This window comes from Kogia breviceps, chromosome 12 (genome assembly GCF_026419965.1).
Source record: "Kogia breviceps isolate mKogBre1 chromosome 12, mKogBre1 haplotype 1, whole genome shotgun sequence".
Classification (NCBI taxonomy): domain Eukaryota; kingdom Metazoa; phylum Chordata; class Mammalia; order Artiodactyla; family Physeteridae; genus Kogia; species Kogia breviceps.
In genome coordinates, this window is record NC_081321.1 from 15,820,260 (window position 1) to 15,836,203 (window position 15,944).

The following is a 15,944-nucleotide window of genomic DNA, read 5'->3' on the forward strand; positions in this document are numbered from 1 at the left end:
TATTTCCTCCTTTTGGCTTCTCCATTATGCCCATCTTTTCCTTCTGCTACTGACACCATAAGGTCAGTATTGCCTGAGCTCCCTCTTCAATCTCCTTCACTTTTCATTCTACATGATTTGTGTGGAGTACATGCATTAAATGTAACTATCACCGTACACAGTGAGTTTATCTTATACTCAAGATCTATATAACCAACCACCTCGTGGGCATCTCCATCTTAACATCCTACAAACATTTTGCATCCATATATTCAGAACAGAATTCATCCCTGTGCCAAAACCAGTTCAGATTTTTCACATTCACTCTTTCAGCAATGATTCATTTAGCCACAGAGGAACTCAAACTAATGTCAAGGGTCTCATCCTAGACTTATTCTTTACTTCAATACACATGATCAGTGGTCACCAAATCTTGCTTATTCTGCCTGCTATCTGTCATAGTTGTCGCCCTTAACTTGATAGAGGATTCTATCATCTCTGGCCTGGACTTTTTGCCTCCCAACTCAACTTCATTCTAACTCATATTCTATACTACAGTATTGATTTTAAAAATAAGAATCTAATTATTTTACTCCCACTTAAAACTCCCAATATCCTAGAGCAGTATTTTTGTTTATTTTTGATATTTATTTATTTTGGCTGCACCAGGTCTTACTTGTGGCATGTGGACTTCTTAGCTACAGCATGCAGGATCTAGTTCCCCAACCAGGGATCAAACCCGGGCCGCCTGCCCTGGGAGCTCGGACTCTTACCCACTGGACCACCAGGGAAGTCCCGTATCCTAGAGCAGGATTTTTCAAACTTCAGATCCTGAACCACTCATGGACCAATAAATCAATTAAGATTATTAAGACCAACAATTTTTTAATAGGATAGGATAGGATAGAATCGAAGAAAACACAATGAGAGTGGGGATAAATATTATTCTGTAAAACTTTTGTTTTGGTTGTACATAAATTTGTGTGTGTGGATATCCATGTATTGTGATTGTGATGCAAAGTGTATTTCTCATTGTTAGTAACAAAGTATTGAAAGCCTTTTGCCTATGAATTACTATCTAGGCTCATTTGCATATCTAAGCTCATTTGCATATACAGGTCACTCACTGATTTGGTCCTTGACTATCTTCCTAGCTTCATTTTACACTGCTTCCCATGACTGAGGACCACACTCTAGGCCTAGTTTGCCAAATGTGCCATAATATGTCATATCTTTGTTCATAGTATTTCTACAGCTTTGAATGATTTTCCTTCTTTGTCTATCTATTAAACTCCTATCCATCTTCAAGACATATCTCATATGGAATCCTCACTGTGAAGTCTTCTCTATTCCACACCTTTTCCAACCCGCAAGCCAAGCTGATAATCCTTTTTTCCTTTACGACAACTCAGGACCTGGTATATTAACCTTATATCTTTGATCATATATGTTTACTTTAGGGGGTGTAAGATGTTTTAAGTAAAAAAAAAACGTGTGTTTTATTTCTAGTGATTTGGAGCTGAGCATAATGCCTGTATACAGGCGTTATACATAATGTTATGTATACATAACATACAGTAAGTTGCCCTCAGACTTCACAGTATTTTTGATTTATATATTTTATTGAGGTATAATGGACAAATTTTATTAGTATCAGGTGTACAACATAGTGATTCATTATTTTTATAGATTATACTCCATTTATAGTTATAAAATTTTGGCTATATTCCCTGTGCTGTACATTACATCTTTGTATCTTACTTATTTCTTTTTTAAACATCTTTGTTAAAAGCAGACAAGCTTTTGAGCAGACAAGCCTCTCAGGCTGGCGAGTGCTGGCCGGCACCGATCCTCTGTGCGGGAATCTCTCAGCTTTTCCTTCTGCACCCTTGTTGCTGCGCTCTCTTCCGTGGCTCCGAAGCTTCCCTCCCACCCTCCGTCTCTGCCAGTGAAGGGGCTTCCTAGTGTGTGGAAACTTCTCCTCCTTCACAGCTCTTTCCCAGAGGTGCATGGCCTGTCCTTATTTTTTTTGTCTCTGTTTTTTTCTTTGTTCTTTTGCCCTACACAGGTACGTAGGAAGTTTCTTGCCTTTTGGGAAGTCTGAGGTCTTCTGCCAGCGTTCAGTAGGTGTTCTGTAGGAGTTTTTCCACATGTAGTTGTATTTCTGATGTATCTGTGGGGAGGAAGTTGATCTCCACATCTTACTCCTCTGCCATCTTGAAGGTCTCCTTCCTTATTTTATACCTAGTAGTTTGTACCTCTTAACTGCCCTTCCCCTATATTCCCCTTTCCCTACTCCTCTTCTCACTGGTAACCACTAGTTTGTTCTCTGTACCTGTTTCTGTTTTGTTATATTTGTTCTTTTTTTTTTTTTTTTAGATTCCACATGTAAGTGAAAATATACAGTATTTGTCTTTCTCTGCCTGACTTATTTTACTAAGCTTAATACCTCTCGGTCCACTCATGTATTTTTAAATATCAGCATTTGTCCCTATTCTAGGTCCGTTCTATTGTTCCTATTAAGTGCTTCCTTATCAAATTGAAATGGATTAGAACTTTTTAAACTAAGTTTTGAAGAGTCAGGCATATGACTGTGTGTGATTATAAATTGATTTTGAAACTTTAGATTGTAACCATCTTTGAAGATAATTCAAAAGATTGATAAATACAGTTAGCAGTTTTTTAAAAGCATGAAACCAAGATATTTCATATGTTGACCAGAATATAAGCCCTGCTAGGATGAGAGGAACATGGTACTCCGCCTTGCCTGGGGAGTACTGCATGATATTTCTTAGTGAACACTCCCATTTCACTGTTACCCATCACCACTCCTAAAATATAAGCTGGGAAACTGACAGCGTATCCTGATAATTTGGAGAAGAGAATGGTGCAAGTAAAGGGGAAAATTCCTCTGTATTTCTGGGAAAAATGAAAATGCTCAGTAAATATAGTGATGTTATTACAGTTACAGGTATTCTAAAGACACCCCTATTAATCCATCAGAGAATTCAACATCAAGCTTATCAACTTGTTTGATTAATCAAAATTTGTTACTCAATAGAACATCACTGGAGATAGTGGGAAAAGGTAAGAATTGAACTGGCACTAGTGAATATTAGTGTCACTAATAAATATTCTAAAATTTAAAAATTTAATTACATCATTAAAAAATGATTGTGATATCCATTAGCCAAATTGATTTAAAAGACAAATAAGAAAATCATTTGCATCTTATGTATGTATGTAAGACAAAAATCATAGTGTTAATATATATTATATATAAAGACCTTCTAGAAGTAATATGAAAAGAGGAATATTTTGATATGAAATTGGCAAAGAATATATGCAATTAATATAAAGAGGAAGTGGTATAAATGTTAAAACAACTTTACTCTTTAAGAAAAATTCAAATTATTACACCAAATAAAGATTTTTTACCTATTATAACACAAACCATAAGTTTTAATTATAAATTATAGTACTAGTTAAAGATTTTTCTACCTACTAGATAGGAAAGATTTAAAATAAAAAGAAATGAGGTAGAGGATAAAGACACTTTATTTATTATGGGGAGTGTATAAATTTCTCTTTTGGAGGTTAAATTTCAATATGGTAAAGAACAAAAATATGCACATCTGCTTAAACCAGCAATTCTACTTTTATTGCTTTATTTTAAGGAAATAATCAGGAATGTGCAGAAGGATTGATTTATCATTATAGCCATGGCACCCCTATTTAACAGAATGAAAAATTAGAAATACTGTGTGAGTATATAGAAAAAATTGATGAAATTTATTCAGCACACTATTATGCAGTCATTAAAATCCTGATATGAGAACATAAAGAATATTATGCATATTTTTATGTTCACTAAAAATGTGAAAGATATAAACAAACATTAGAAGTGGTACTCTGTGTGTGGAGGGATGGCAGATAATATTTTACTTGTTTTCTTTGTGCTTTTCTGTACTGTCAAATTTTGTAACGTGACTATAAATCATTTTATAATTAGAAAAAAAGCAAAAAAAATCTTAAATGGAATAATTAAAGGATTAAGTTAGTTGACTTTTCAACAGGAATGCTAAAATTAATGTTTAAGATAAAACACTTTCTTGTCTATGTAGGTTGGGAGAAGGAATCTGGGTCACACATGTGGATATATATTCTATTGGGTAACATGCTTCGTGGAATTGGGGAAACGCCCATAACACCCTTGGGGATTTCTTACATCGATGATTTTGCTAAAGAAGGACATTCTTCTTTTTATTTAGGTAAGGTACAGAAAATACTAGATTTTATGGTTACTTTCCCCGGGTGTACCTTGAAATAACAGTGCTCCGAAACTCATTCTTTTACTTAAAAAATTATTGAGAGAAATATATTGTATTGTATTACTTTAAAAAAACGGAATAAGAACCATGTATTATTGGCATTTGATTAAAATGTTTTGTAATATTTTTAGGTAACTTGTTTGCAGTAACAATGATTGGTCCAATCATTGGCTTTTTACTCGTATCTCTGTTTTCTAAAATGTATGTGGATATTGGATACGTAGATCTGAGTAAGTACAATCAGAACAAGGTAACATGATAATGCTTTTCAAATACATGACACCATTCTTTCAAATAACTGAATTCACTCTTTCAGTGGCCCTTTGCTTACTAATTGTCAAAAGTTACAAATAGGTAATGTGTTACTAACTAGAATAAAAATAAAATTCAGCTCCTATCTACATCAGGCTTTTACAACTAAGCATAAAATAAGAAAATTTAACAAACTTAAGATTACTTCACCCAAAATAATTGCAAACTAATTGCATGTCTCTCAATGTGCCTACTAATGTCACTTCCCCACATTTACCCTTTCTCCCATCTCTATTTGCATAGTTCTTAAAGTATTTTCCAATATGTGGCTCCTCTTCAGAGACGCCTTACTTCACCACCTCCTACTGGACCCAAGTTAAGTGTCCCTATTAATCACCAAGAGCATGCCTTTATTGTAGCCCTTGTCACAATAAGCCATAAATATTTGTGTCACTGATCTTCCATCTCTTTTAGAACATAACAGTATAATGCCTGTCTTAACGTATGATAAGTAATTAGTGCTTAGAAATAAACAAATCTGATTTTATATTTCACCAGGACTACATAGAGTAGACATCACAGCAGACCAGTAATAACCACAATCTGAAAGTATTTTAATATAAAGCTAAAAGATGGACCTGATGGAATGTGTTATGTCTTCTATTTTGGATGTGTGAATTAGAGTAGTTTCACATTCCAAGTGTTTCTACTCATTCATTTCCGGGTTCATCCTTGTTTTTAATCACTAAGCACCCAGAAATAAATGGTTAAAGTCTTTAGAATGATAGATTTGTAACCTCTTTTCTATAGTCAGAAATCACTACTCACAGTATTTAGGTCCATGGAGATCCCATTTCTAGCACTGAACGTCTAGGCCTTATTATATCTTCTCTTATTCAGTTATGGGTATGATGTAAACGTATCGTGAAGTACATTTTGGCAAACTCCAATGCCAAAGGAGCCAACGAGATAACATAAGTGAATAAAGAGTGCCCGGTGTGGTGGTTAAACTGGGAAGAATTGGTAGCGGTGAACTGCCCTCTGCACACACCTGAAAGTGCATGTACTGCCCAGCCTCAATCTATCCTTTTCATGAAGAAATCTGGATCCAGCATTGACAAAATCTTCTGATTGGTTTTCCAAAAAATCCTGGAATCCAGATTTTCATGTGGAAGTTTTCAATTTTTAAAACAATGTGTGAACAAAAGGAAACACTTTGGCAGGCTGTGTCTAGCCAGGTTATGACCTCTAGTTCCTATGTGTACACCAGGGATAGAACACAACAAAATGCTATCAAAATGACATTTCTGATGGATGATGAATAAGTACTTGGCATGTAGATGGAGTCACTGATTTTATCAATCATTTCTGCAGTTTGTCAGGGTTGCTGGTTATAGAATAATATGAACATGTAAATCAATTTTAAGCTCAGAACTGTGCATATTTGAAAACCACTTCAGTAAATAGAATTAATAATTTATTTCTATATATGAAGTCAATATTTTCTCACATTAAAGAGTATTCTTATAGATCAAAGAGTAACAACACCATTATTGTGCTTCAAACATCTATGGGGTGTGTGTGGGGGTGCTGCTTTCTTATTAGAATGTTTATATTTATAAATTTAAATATATACTGAAACTTTATATTTATTGAAACAGCTCATTTATACTTGTTTAGATATAGCACATACATGGCACTCACACAGCTTTAAAGAGAAATATTATTGAAATAAAATGGTTAAATTAAACCTAAAATTTAGAGTCTAAATTTTAAACTCAGATTTTCATTATACGTATATCTTCACCATTATCATCCTCTGTGCTGTCAAGGCATTGGAAATGCAGGTCCTAGGGGGGAAAAAAACCCACACTATTCGCTCTGAGAATTTCTTGCAAAGCGCTGTAAATTTCATTGCTAGTGCTTTCTTGACCTCAGGAGATGGTGCCAATAGAAGTTTTCAGACAATGAGTATCATGCTTTCCATAAATGGCCCTTAAATAGTTTGCAGGCTTCAACTGTTCAATGGTGGCCACTGTTGTCATGTCACCAGAAAAGCCACCAAGTTCACACAGGCTCAGGCAATGACAACAATGTCATGACTGACTCCTGGACAAGAGCAATTGTAAGATGTCATTAAATGTTAGACTTACCCTTATTTCAAAGATAAAAAGTGTGAAAAAAAGAAGAGTGTCTCAGAATTGATGAAACATCATTTACTTTCTTCATCTATGGAGGACAGCAATTATTACCAGAAATTCTTGCATTTCAAAATGATTTTTGACTGGCTTCTAATTCTTTATTCTAGGCACTATCAGAATAACTCCTAAGGACTCTCGCTGGGTTGGTGCGTGGTGGCTTGGTTTCCTTGTGGCTGGACTAATATCCATTATTTCTTCTATACCATTCTTTTTCTTGCCCAAAAATTTGGATAAACCAAAGAAAGAAAAAGAAGCTTCAGTATCTTTGCCTGTGCAAAATGAGGAAAAGAGTCAAATGGCTCATTTGACCAAGCAGGGGCAAAATGTTAGTGAAACTGTAGCTGGTAAGTATTTCACATTTACAGTCAATTTGGAATTGTTAATCCCAGTGAAAGGGAGGGGTGAATATTCCAAAATAATAAGTCATACTCAAGTCATCTAAATAAAGTTCGCTTTCTTCTTTACTAAATTTGGCTAAATTATTCTTCTAAGATTCTTACTAAAATTTGTAAATATTTTCTGAACACATATCAACTCTGAAGGGAAGGGGATTAGGCTTGTGGTCTTTATCAGGGAGAAACCAATCAAAGGCTAAAAATATCTGTTATTTGTAAACCAAAGAGTATATATTCATTTCCAAATTACATAGTACAAACTATAAGGATTAAAAGGTCTTTCTTTCTTTCTCTTTCTTCCTCCCTCCCTCCTCCTCCTTCCTTCCTTCCTTCTTTCCTTCCTTCCTTCCTTCCTTCCTTCCTTCCTTCCTTCCTTCCTTCCTTCCTTCCTTCCTTCCTTCCTTCCTTCCTTCCTTCCTTCCTTCCTTCCTTCCTTCCACAAATAGTACCAGGAAGCATACTATGCTCTGGTAATAGAATATTGCCTCTGTTTTCCAAGTATTTACAATATAATGGGATTGTACCAAAAAATATATAGACAATTGCCATATAGTACCTATATAAACAATTATGAGTGCCTATAAATTGGGCAGCTTAACTATTCTTAGGTGGAGACATGGAGTATGGAGAAGCAAATCAGAGGAAGTTTCTCTCTAGATAGAGTAAGATTATTTTCTTCGTAATTATATAGAAAAAAATTGCTTACTTAAATATTAAAAAATGAAGTACGAGCAACAGTAGTAGTTAAGGTTATTGTAGTCAGTCATGTGAATAAGAGCCCTCCACCATTTGATAGTGTCCTTCCTTTCAAACATAAGCCCCGAGGGCTAATGGAGAACAATTTAGGAGCAGTAATTTGGGGGCCGATCCAGCAGCAGTCAGAGCAAGATAGTTGAAACAATGTTAATAGTGCAGTTTTCAGATTGCACAGAAATGGTGGAATAGTAAGTCAAAGCAGAGCAATGCCTGAACCCTTGACAACCTTTTCAAGTTGAAGTTGAAGTGACATTAGAGCTTGTCAGGTGGAGCCCAATTTCTCCCTCTCATCAGTTCTTCCCCTCACTCCTTTTATTGTTACTTTCTCCTCTCCATCACTCTAATCCGAACGCAATGGTGTGACTTCTATTGACTCATCAGAGAAGACTTAAATTTTCAGTCACATTGGTAGCTTGAAATTGGCCATGATCGGAGAAGTTAACCCCATTTATTACCGAAATTGGGAAATACTCAAATCAACGTTGTTTTCCCAAGAATCAGTTGTTAAACATTTACCAGCACACCACTGATTTAGGAGCCTTTGAAATTTAACATGCACACTAAAAATACCATTCTAATAAATTTTCATTTGGTCTATGCTATTTTCACACTGCAGCAAATTATATCCATAAAAAGTAGCGGATTATCTAAAAGTAAGGAACGTGGTGACTGTGAGCCTCCCCCAAATGGAGAGGATAATGAAGATGCAAAAGTAGGGCGATTGTAAACATCATCTGTGTTATCAACTGTGTTTGTAAGATAGTGACCAAAATAAGATAGTAAAGAGGTTCTTAATTATGTGCTGTTAGGAATGGATGAAATAACTAAGAACATTTAGTCAGAAAATAATATATCTAATTTGAGTAGAAACAAGACTAGTTGGTTAGAAAGAAAGAAAGATATCAGTTTATTACAAAACAATTTGTAAACAAGGAGAATCGTCCAAAAATGAGCAATTTCTTTCTGAGATAGCTTAATGAGTTGTTTATTGATCCGATTATTGAGGATATATAGAGGATCATGATTGTGTAGAAGTTCAGGTGACATCCAAGTTCTCATTCACCTCAAAAATTCAATGATTTGGTGAGCCCATATACCCTATTTCTTTTGATCAAACATCACAACTCACTTAGAATGACTCACAAGTCAATCGTCCTTCCTGATTGGGGAGTCCCATGGAGAGAAGTTTAGCGTTTTGACCTAACAATTTAAAATGTTATTTATTCCTGCTACACATTTCCTTACATCTTCTTTTTTCTCCTTCTATGCCCTTTGCCCTAATCTTTTTTCTTGTTATTATAAGCAGATGAAACTATTTCTTATTTACCATTGGATAGAAGGTTTGGTTCTGACCATATCTAATGGAAACCTTTAGAGTACTACAGCACAAGATCTTTCAAAGTCCACACCATCCATAGCTCAGTAACCGTATCTGGTTCTGTCTTGCTAGGCTCTGATACTTCCAACTGTTTTTCTAAGTGGTTTCTTCCACTTTTAACTCCCATTGCAGCTGGTTAACCTTGTGATCATAGACCCAGATCACATAATGCTTGCTAGGTACAGAAGGGATAGATTTGTTACACACTTGTTTGTAGGCATGGGTTTTTTGCCCTACTGTTGTCATAATGTCACTTGAGACACAATATGTCTTTAAGAAAGCTGATGGATAATACTGCCAGATTTACTGACGCAGTATTTTATGGTAGAAAAGCTATATACCAGGAAAAAAGAGATCTGAATCCTGGTACTAAATTGACCTTTATGATTTTTTGAACCTTAGTCTTCTTATTTCTGTGAGCTTTGGATTATACTATCTTTAAGATAAATTTCCAGTTAATAATTATATTATTAATATGATGATTATATTATTAAGTGCTAATAAAAAAGAGACATGGCATTTCATTCACTTTTGTTTCTTGAGTGCCTAGCATATTGCCTAGTACCCAATTAAAAACCAAACGTTTGCTAAATGAATGAATAAATGAACTAATGATGTATGCAGCTGTATGGTAGAATGCTAAGAATAACCAAATACGAGGCGAACAAAGCACTTACTAAAACAGCATGTATGTTTGATCCCATTTTGGAGTAAAATGAACTAACTAAATAAATATTAATGCACATATGGAAAAAATTGAAATATATTTTTAAAAACTGTTAGTAGGATTGCAGGGTATTCTGACTTTCTGTGCTACATATTTATGGAATTTTAAATCTTATATAAATTATATTTACGAGATTAAGATATTAATATATATGTAAGCTGCATTATAATATTTTCTTTCTATGTTTTTATAGGTTTTTTCCAGTCCTTGAAAAACATCCTTACCAATCCCCTGTATGTTATAACATTATTTTTGACACTGCTACAAGCCAGCAGCCATATTGGAACTATTACTTATGTCTTCAAATATGTAGAACAGCAGTATGGCCAGTCAGCATCTGAGACTAGCATTTTGTTTGGTAAGACCTGTTTATGTTTGCTTGATAAATGCTATGCTACTGAGTCACTGAGCTCCAAGTGACATTTTGTTGTGAAGGCAATTTCACATCTTATTAAATATAATTTTCATTTATTTTTTCAAATTTTATCAAATCGATGGGTCTTGTGATATCATCATTGTCCTGCATTTGAAGTTATAGCTCATGTTATTCTTGAGGAGATAAATTCCCAAAGGAAAAGTGACATGTGAATGGAACATGTAGATATGATATATGCATAACTGGATCTTATAATCTAGTGCTGAGATTCTGAGGAAAATCCTTTTATTATGTAATTATTATACTTCTATCCTTCATGGACTTTGAACCAGGACCCAGATACTTACAAAAAATAGGACATTGATGTATCCAGGAGACAAATCAATTTAAACACATCATTGATATCTATATAATTCAATACAAATCTCGTATTTTAGAGAGGTTTTTTGTTGCAGTATCTGTTTCCAATGACACATGGAGACTTCTTTATGAAGGAAAGGTTTTCTCATATTATTCTTTCCCTACCCCCTGTATAATATAAGATTCTTAAGAGCAGTAGAATACCCAGTACAGGGCCCAGCACATTGTAGAAACCCAATATTTGATAAGTTAAGCTGAATTTATCAAGTGATATGTGAATAGGTCATAAGTAAACAAGAAAAAAATAATTCTGTAGGATGTGCTTATTGAACTTAAGATAAAAGTTAAAACTGTAAATTTAACTCCTAATAAAGTTCTCAGCCTAATTTTTTTGTTAGAGGGATCTTCATCTTTAATCAATCTTGGAAGACAATGAAATGGAAAAGTTATAAGAGGAATCAACTATTTTTAAGATCACGTATAGACCTGTTTATCATCTTAGGGTATGTGTGTGTTTAGATGAATAAAGAAGAGATATTAATTTAAGTGTTCAAATCTAAACTACTGGGCAAGTTTGTAGTAAGTTTTTAAGGATGGGAACTCTTCATTTTAAGGAAATGCAAAGGGTTTTAGATGGTAAGATAAAAGTCTCAGAGACAGGAAGATGATATTTTGTTGTTTTCCAGGAGGGGACAAAAAGTACCTTATAAAAACCATATGTTCAGACATACAGATATTCTCAGTCACTGACTTTTGCTACTGAGGAAACTAAACCTTCAGTATTGGCAGGAAGAAATTATTTTTATGTCCCCCACATGGTGCACTGACCCTCTACCTCCATCCTGGACTGCCAGCCTTCTATTTAAAAAGTAATAAGATGGGATGATTTTGGTTGATATACAGTGTTTCATGTGTAAAGACATTCAGAATAACCATATTTATATAATTACATTTTTTCTCTTCTAGGATTCATAACCATACCAACTTTTGCATCTGGAATGTTTACAGGAGGATATATCATTAAAAAATTCAAATTTACTTTGGTTGGAATTGCGAAATTTTCACTTTGTAGCCATATGTTGTCCTTCCTATTTCACTTATTAAATTTTGCGCTAATCTGTGAAAACAAATCAGTTGCTGGACTAACCTTGACCTATGATGGGTGTGTATATATATATCAGTATACTAATTGCACAATATATAAACCATCCAATGTAAAAGAAAGTAAGGCAAACAAGGCAGATGGCAATTTAACTAAACTTTTAACTGAGAGAAATTTCAATTTATAAATCCTTAAAACATTCATTTCTTAAGATCTCAAAAAGTTCTTTTCTTTCCTTCCTTAAAGAAAAGCCATATAGTTTGTAATAGTAATAATTATTATTTATGTGGTGCTTACAATGAGTGATGGGTACTTTTATCCCCATTTTATAGATAAGGAAAGCAAGGCTTAGAAAGATACACAGATTACATGTCTAACAATTTAAGATTCTGACTCAGATTTGAAGGTTTTGACTCCAAAACTCTTAAGCCTAATCACTATGATCTTGGATGAATCATGAGAGAAATATAAATGACATTTTCCAAAAGTGACTGAACAATCTTTATCTGCAGTTAATTTTGATGTTTAACAATTATCTTTATAAGAAAACCAGTACATTGCACTGAATTCTCCTTTTTTGCAAGCTAATTCTGTCTCTTCTGGTATTGCCTTCATTAGCAGTAGAATTGATAAATACTCTATACGTAATGGCAATATTAGACCTAGAAAACTTTTACTTTTCATTATTATCACGCATTGTGCGGTATACCTAGTACTACAGTCTCTACCCCAAATCAAGGGCAAGATTCCTGTGCAGATTTCTTATCATCTCCTGAATACAGCCAACAATTTAAATTTTGGAAGGTTCACGTTCAAGCAACAAGCAAAGATCCTTGGCTTACAGTTTAGTAACCATGCTCCTTAGCACTGCTTATTGTTGGCTTTGAGCTTTTAAACTCTGGGTCTTAGGAGGTGTCAATTTGAACCTGTCGAATCTTCCCACATTTGCTGACCTAAACATCATCCTATTCTTGGAGACTTGCCAACTTAATCTTGAATTATCTCCCCACTCCCTCCTAATCCTGTTTGTTGTTGAATATTCCTATTGACAACCACTCACTCTGGTATATCAAAATACAGAGTACCTAGAACATTGAACTTTAGAGGGAAGAGAATCCTGGAGATTATGCATCCCGAACCTCTTATATACTCTTCCTTTGTTAGTTGAGACCCGGAGAAACTGTGACTTGTTTGAAGTCATACAGTGACTCCAGAACGATGCTACTTCACAGCACAAGCATACAGGCTTTAACCTAAAGCCAGTTCCCTGAGACAAGCACAGTAACTGTGCTATCTATTCATAAGAAGGCAGCTAGAGTTCTATGGGCTTTTTTCATTCAATAAAATTTCACTGAGTGCCTCCCTAAAGGTCAAAAAAGTTATAGGATACCTCAGTGCCCTCATGGAACTCATAGTCTAAGTGATGGCTATTAACAGAATCAATATATGTAGCATTTATGCAATGCTAGTCACTGGGGTAAGTTTTTAGAGTATGAATTACTGTAGAGGTTCTCAGAATGTGGTCTGAAAATCTACAGGGGTCCCTGAGACTTTTGCAGATGGTCAACAAATTCTAAACTATTTTTATATTAATACCAAGATAGTATTTTTCTTTTTCATTCTCATTTTCTAATGAGTATATAGTGATATTTTCTTTTTTTTTTTTCATTTTTATTTTATATTGGAGCATAGTTGAGTAACAATGTCATGTTAGTTTCAGGTGTACAGCAAAGTGATTTAGTTATACATATACATGTATTTATTCTTTTTCAGAGTCTTTTCCCACTTAGGTTATTACAGAGTGTTGAACAGACTTCCCTGTGCTTGTATAGAGATATTTTCTAAGGCTACAAGATATGTGATGATAATATCAGTCTGTTGGCTGAGGATATGTGTGCTTCAGCATTCTCATGTACTTAATTTTTCTTCTTATTAATCTCTAGTAGAGTATGTATATCAATAAGTAGAACCCGCTTGAACAAAAAAACCCTTGGGGTCCTCAATACTTTTCAAGAATGGACAGGCTGCTGGGGACAGAAAGTTTGAGAACAGCTAAATTAACATTTTTACAAAAACATTTCTATGAGGATTTATGACTTACAAATGGCAAATCTAATTTTAGAAAGAGTAGTCACATTGCTGTGAAGTGGCAGACCTAATGTGAACACAGGACTGTCTGATTGAAATGTCTGGACTGAGTCATTAATCATTATGCTAAATCACTCCCTGTCCATCGTGTGTCCCCAAGCAGGATTAGGTATTAAATGCTTTTAGTAAAATCACTGATTACAGAATTTCTGAATCTACCTTCTTCTTTCTTCATGAAAATTACTTTCTCATTCAAAGATAATTTATCAAGATTTTTACCAAAAAACAAAAGAATAATTTTTTAAAAATCTGTAAGCAGAAAATTAATTATATGAATAATCCATTTAATAATTTTAGCCATATTATAAGATTATATTTTATAAATACAACGATGTTTTACAGTAAATCATTATAAACTTTGTTATGGTTTCATTTAAAAAGCATATGAAGTTTTTCTAGTCTTTCTCAACTGCTTCTATTATTCTTGATTTTTAAAAATTGATCCTTAAGGATTCTGCTTTGACCACGTTGAATTCTTTCCTTGTGTAGTTAAAATATAGATTTAAAAATTCAAACTAGTTAATTAACATTCACAGATTCATGAGACTTTACAGTGAGCTGGGAAGAACCTTAGTCTAATGCCATTACCCTACTGAACAGAAACCAATTCTCAGAAAAACGAAGTGATTTTTGAGTAATTTTTTGACAGAATCACAAAGACCTGTTGTCTATGTCTTACCTATCCTCTTTGGTTTCTTTTTTATGTTTTACTTTTTCTACATCATAAATCATGTCTGGGTAAAGATAAAGGGTGAAAAAGTTAATAAGCACTAAAAATAAACTTTGCCATTTTGGACAAGCAAAATATCTCTATTTAATTTAAAGACAACCCTTTCCCTTATTTCTCATATCCTTTTCGTCTCTCCTTCTTTTCCTTTCCCTTCCCTTCTCTTTTTTTCCTCCTCCTTCCTCCCCCGTCCCCTTACCCCTCCCTCCCCTCCTCCTCCTCCTCCTCTCTTCTTCTCCTTCCTCTTCTGCTTCTTCTCCTTCCTCTACTTCTCCTTCCTCTCCTTCCTCTTCCTCTTCTCCCTCTTCTTCCTCCTCTCCTCCTTCTTCTCTTTCCTCTTCTTCTTCCTCTTCCTCTTCCTCTCCTCCTCCTCCTCCTTCTTCTTCTCCTTCTCCTTCCTCTTCTCCTTCTTCTTCTTTTCTCTCTCTTTCTGATATATGTCTATCATATATTTCCAGAAATAATCCAATGGCATCTCATATAAATGTACCACTTTCTTATTGCAACTCTGACTGCAATTGTGATCAAAGTCAATGGGAACCACTCTGTGGAGACAATGGAATAACTTACATATCACCTTGTTTAGCAGGATGCAAATCTTCAAGTGGCAGTAAAAAGTCTGTTGTGAGTATTACTTTTTACTATCTTCTCCTTAATCAAAACTGCAGATTTGATTTAACTTACTTAAACTTTGACAATTACTTACCAAATGTTTCTACAACGAAGATCACCAGTTAAAAGATAGAAAAAGATTCCCATTATTGCCTGTCATTGTGATGGCTGTGATGTGTAAACAAAGCCTCACATAAAATCCTGCTTGAGACACAATCAGGTTTTTCTATTGCTTGAATTCTCATGAGATTACTCCCAACTTTTCTTCTTGCGTTTATAAGACTATGACCTTTTGAAATTTAAAAACATTTATGATTTCTAGGAAGCACCTCATTTGACTAAAGGATATGATTTCCATTAGGTTGGAAGTACTTTACCCTTCAGATGCTAGGGGAAAATCCTGAGTCAACCCCTTGTCAATCTAGGTGCCTTTCCAGAACCACCATCTATATGCAATCTTGCATATAGATTCTGGAGAGTTTATCTTGAGGCTCAATACCCTTTTGACTTTCCAAGAAATTAATCAAGGCTTCATGTTCACTTGACTGTCCAATTTTTTTGCTTCCAATATTGATTTTTTTCATGGTTGGCACTCCTCCT

General features: G+C 34.5%; 1 protein-coding gene across 1 annotated transcript in view; it reads left to right on the top strand.

Moving 5' to 3' along the window:
- Positions 1–15,944, top strand: part of LOC131766365 (solute carrier organic anion transporter family member 1B3-like) — a 48,034-nt gene that overhangs the window by 19,505 nt on the left and 12,585 nt on the right. Inside the window, exons 5-11 of the mRNA XM_059080563.2 lie at positions 2,945–3,066; positions 4,104–4,250; positions 4,442–4,540; positions 6,871–7,107; positions 10,213–10,377; positions 11,722–11,917; positions 15,191–15,356. Of these exons, the coding sequence (XP_058936546.1) occupies positions 2,945–3,066; positions 4,104–4,250; positions 4,442–4,540; positions 6,871–7,107; positions 10,213–10,377; positions 11,722–11,917; positions 15,191–15,356 (1,132 nt within the window). The remainder of the gene's footprint in view (positions 1–2,944; positions 3,067–4,103; positions 4,251–4,441; positions 4,541–6,870; positions 7,108–10,212; positions 10,378–11,721; positions 11,918–15,190; positions 15,357–15,944) is intronic.